Source organism: Neltuma alba, unplaced genomic scaffold (genome assembly GCF_004799145.2).
Source record: "Neltuma alba isolate B1F8T4 unplaced genomic scaffold, ASM479914v2 tig00011008_pilon, whole genome shotgun sequence".
Lineage (NCBI taxonomy): Eukaryota > Viridiplantae > Streptophyta > Magnoliopsida > Fabales > Fabaceae > Neltuma > Neltuma alba.
In genome coordinates this window covers 120,885-125,549 of record NW_021635761.1, presented here as the reverse complement: position 1 = coordinate 125,549, position 4,665 = coordinate 120,885, and the positions used below count along the sequence as shown (strand labels likewise).

The 4,665-nt window shown below is 37.2% G+C and overlaps 1 protein-coding gene across 1 annotated transcript; it reads right to left on the bottom strand.

The window, feature by feature from the left end:
* Window positions 1–610: 610 nt before the first annotated feature.
* On the bottom strand, window positions 611–4,068 carry LOC114760651 (12-oxophytodienoate reductase 1-like). Its single transcript, XM_028949933.1, has 5 exons — window positions 3,945–4,068; window positions 3,430–3,570; window positions 3,198–3,328; window positions 2,114–2,290; window positions 611–1,475 (listed from the first exon to the last, which is right to left on the bottom strand). The coding sequence occupies exons 1-5, from the start codon at window positions 4,013–4,015 to the stop codon at window positions 883–885; spliced, it is 1,113 nt and encodes a 370-aa protein (XP_028805766.1). The 5' UTR covers window positions 4,016–4,068; the 3' UTR covers window positions 611–882.
* Window positions 4,069–4,665: the final 597 nt, after the last annotated feature.

Here is a 4,665-nt window from a genome sequence, read left to right as displayed (position 1 = left end):
TTGCCAATGGCAGTCAATTCAAGTGGTTTCACACAACTTCCATAAGATATCTAGTTTAAATCTTGTAAACGAATAAGATTGATTGCTAAAAGAATTTTAAATCTATATGATCCAACCCAACTAAATCTAGATTAGTCAAGCCCCATATAAGTTTTGAAACTGATTGGTACATGCAATACACATACTTCTAAGTTCTAATCACATAAAGTGCGAGTAGCCTCTCAGTGGGAGACCTAATGATCAATATGATTCCTTTCATAGGGCCTAATGAATGATTGATTCAAAAGGACATTCTTTTTATGTCACTCTAGATTCCCATGCACTTGCTTCAATGCCTCTTTCTTTGCCTTCATGTCCTTTTTCCTGTGTTTGGAATACCCATTTGTTTAAGCTAAATGGTTAAGTTGTCATCTGCCTTTGACTGGGTTAAAGAAATCTTTTGTGAATGACTTTGTTCTGGGTGATCTCCATCTCATGATCCATCGATGAGAAATTTCAGCACTTCTACCATGAAGCTCAGCTTGCTATTCCGAGAATTTCAATTAAAAGAAGGGAGAATTATATTAGTTTTTCTAATTGTATTGTGCTAAGACATAAAGCGACTATTTATCAGCAAAAGATAACTCATGATTAGCGAATGACTACAAGAGTAGTAACATTATTATGAGTAATATATATTGGTGGCGACAAAGCATACCCCTTCTGTTACATTACTTGAACCCAAAATAGTACAAAGTTATTCATAAAGGAGAAATAGCAGGGCACAGACAATCAACTTTTGCCCAGTGGCCTTTTGTGCCATTTATCAAGTTTATTACACTCACTGAAACTGGAACGGCCTTCATAGCAGAGAATGAAAATACTCATAACACAATTAGAGCCTTAAGAGATCACTTCAAGAAATGGGTAATCAGTATATCCAACAATAGGATCAGAAGTGTAAAATGTCTCCCTGTGGTACTTGTTGAGAGGGGCATCAAGCTCAAACCTCTTTGACAAATCTGGGTTTGCCAAGAACCACCGACCATAGGCAACAAGATCTGCACGGTCCTCTGCCACTGCATTGTTGCCATCTTTACGGTCAAAGCCTCCAGCAACAATGAAGGAGCCATTGAAGGCCTTTCTCATTGGAACAAGACTGTCAGGGCACTCAACTTGCTCCAAAGCAGTCTTCATTCTTGGTTCCACCATGTGACAGTACAAAATGCCATATTTATTCAAGGAATTCACCATGTACAAGCCAAGTTCTTTAGGATTGGAATCCCAACATTCTGCATGATGTGCAAAAGGTGACAATCTAATTCCAACTTGCTCTGCCCCTATCTCGTCAGCAACAGCTTTAACAACTTCCAAAGGAAACCGACAACGGTTCTCTAGTGATCCACCATACTCATCGGTTCTATCATTGACCTGATCTTTCATAAATTGGTCAACAAGGTAACCATGGGCACCATGAATTTCAACCCCATCAAAGCCTACAACAGCACAAGTATCGTTATTTTAAACTTCTGCATTCAGTTACAATGTCAAGCATATTAAGATAAAATGCACTGGCAGCGACACTATCAGTGGGTAACATCATTTCTAAAGAATAAAAACAGTGCCTAATACTTCGGCTTATATACAAATTAGGTCCCCTTAAATTTGTAAAAATTTCAATTTGGTACCTGTTACTTCAAAAGCAGGCAATACTGATGGTAATAGAAAATTAAAAAAAAAAAAATGTTTCCATGCTGCCTGAAGTAATACAAAATCTAACCACATGCGAATTTAGATGTTATTTATTTACTTGGTACCATTATCTTCACGATTTTGGTGTTCAAGTCAAAAAATTGCCGGGTGCAACATTATATCTAGGATATACATGAGACAATGGGGTAAACTCAAATCATTTTAAAAAGTAGGAGAGCATCGTTGTAAATTCCAACCCTTAATTTAGAGGGACAAAATTGAACCTTTGATGGAACTAGAAAGAACAGAATTGTATTGAAGCCTCTTAATTATAACCAGAACCAATGCATTAAAAACAGAAATACTATAATTATATCCTGCCATTCAAGGCATTGCTCATAGATTATGGTTGAAGTAAATTGATTTTAGTTAGTGAAGGTACCAGCTTCCATAGCATTCCTTGCAGCGAGCCTGAAGTCATTGACGATTTGAGGAATTTCGTCAACCCTCAGCCTCCTTGGCTGTGTATATTGTGCAATATCAATGCCATTAGTTCGAATTTGTGGGGTCAGTCCCTTGTCTGTGCAAGATATTGGGGCTTGCCCATTTGGCTGAAAACCTGTTTAAAATAATGTAAGGTGCGGACATACCAAGCATGTACAACGAATTAATTTTATTCCAAAGAAATTTGGAAGAGATAATGGTACAGATGCTGCAACAGAATGGAGGTGGGCATTGGGAATGCATGTGTTGAATAGACAAGTGTCTTAACTTCAATTCAGATGTTATAATCTGAGTAGATTATAAAATTCAAGGATTTAAATGTTGCAGCATATTAAATAAAAGATTATGATTAGAAAGCCTCCCACGTTTCTCACCTATGGAAATCACCCCTGAATGATTCAAAATGGTGGCCTGCTATTTTGAAGTTCAGTTGATTTTGAACAGTCATGCTTCGATGGAGGGCGTGCCGCTACAAAGGTTGTCAACACAATCAAAATGATTTGAGAACCTTTTTCCTTTTATTTATTATTTCTCGTTTTCTTTTCATTCATTTATTTTGCACGGGGGAGGAACAAACAGGTTCCCCAAACTCGTATATGGTCCTGGCACTGAACTGAGTTATCAGATAATGTCTACAAAAGTTCCTTCTAGGAGTTTAACTTCTACAAATAGTTTCCACTTGAACTACCTTGCCATGGAGCATAATATATTTTGGTCGACTAGGTTTTTAATTGATTAACCAACTTTTGCAGCAATGATACTCAGGAACCGGATGAAATCCATACTCATTAAAAATCCAAAGATTTAAATAAATAGTGGAGAAGAAGACATCATAAACTTAAAATAATTCAAAAATCATTTTCCCAGAATGTATTGCTCTAATTGACAAGAGTATGGGTTCATGCCATAAATAGTGATCATCTACTGAAATATGTTAAATCTCTTGTTCACTCTCTCAAAAAGACAGGATATTTTCTAGCTACTGTTCACAGATCAGAAGACTAACTTACAAAAAACAGTACCTGTATTTGAAACCCTTCCCACATGCCAGATCTGACAAAAAAAGATACCACCTTTGGCATGAACAGCATCCACAATGGGCTTCCATGCTTCCACGTGCTCCTTTGTCCATATTCCAGGTGTATCAACATATCTTCACATAGAATAGAAAACAAACATTAAACATGTCATGTGAAACAACCTGCCCAAAAAGAGATCTAGTCAACATAAGGAATAATAAAGCGGACAAATTACCCTTGAGCAGTGTCAGAAACACCTGTAGCTTCACTTATCAAAAGACCCCCCTTGGTAGCTCGCTGAGAGTAATATAAGATAGCATGCGGCTGAGGAACATTGCCGTAAGATCTCTGTCTAGTCAGTGGTGCCAAAACAACTCTGCATATCAAAAGTAAACCAATTTTTAATTAAGAAACCAGAAATATTCAACTGATACTGACATTTAATGTAATCAGAGACATACTCCTTTGACCACAAGAGAGTCTCCCTATTCTGCTTTACCAGTCAAAGGTGAAAGTGACTTTTTGTAGCACACAAGTAAGGAGAACACAAGGACTAAAGAATCAAAATAATCAAAATAATGATCCTATTTCTCGGAGAGTCGCAGAACAAACTGCAAAAGTTGTGATTTCCAAGTATGATACAACTCATGACCCATGCCAGTGCTAAAGTGGGATTTCTCACCAACAACTGATCCTCATGAAATTACGGAGGAAAAATGCAATTGAAGCAATTCGAGGTAGTGTGAGTACCTATGGGATAGATTGAATTTCCCCAACTTGTAGGGCGTAAGAAGAGGAATGACGGGAGCTTCAGAAGCCATTTTTGCACAACACAGGATTCTTAGTTGCTTTAAATCAAACGAATCAGATAGTAAGTGCTATATATAGAATTAAAAGTTACTTACAAATGCAAAAACAATGGAGGCTCCACTAAGGAGCTAGAAACACAATGACGTAAGGGAGTGCGTTTGCAGAATGGGGATGAGAACAGTGAACGGCGATCGCCCGTAAGAGTTGACCCACCGCCACATTAGGTTGAAGACTTCAATTATTGATAGCCGCCTCCATTTTGTTGCCGAGAAGCAGACACACTTGAGTATAACTTTTTGAAAAGACAAAATGATTCAATGATTCATAATAAAAAAAGATAAGTTCCAGTATAAAGTAAGAAAGAGAACAAAGAGGTTAACAAGGTAAAGAAATGAAAAAAAGAAACAGAGGAGAAATTTTGTTTCATGGGAAAGACATCAGATCATAGAGTTCCTGAAAGAGAGGAGCCAATTTATTTGGGGATATGTAGAATCTTATTAATAATGATGAGTTCCAGTGAACCAAAGCCTGAGGAGATACTAGCACATCAGACCTGGCTTAGCAGTTAGCGCTAAACCAACATGCTCTTCTGCTCCAAGAAGTTTTTTCATCTTACTTATAAGCCATCTTATTAAATTTTTACTATAAATATACTATTTTG

Coding starts and splice junctions, on each gene's coding strand:
- LOC114760651 (XM_028949933.1), bottom strand. CDS start 4,015: ATGGCTTCTGAAGCTCCCGTCATTCCTCTTCTTACGCCCTACAAGTTG. Junction 3,571..3,944: donor AAATTCAATCTATCCCATAG/GTACTCACACTA, acceptor TTTGATATGCAG/AGTTGTTTTGGCACCACTGA. Junction 2,291..3,197: donor GGGAAGGGTTTCAAATACAG/GTACTGTTTTTT, acceptor TATTTTAAACAG/GTTTTCAGCCAAATGGGCAA.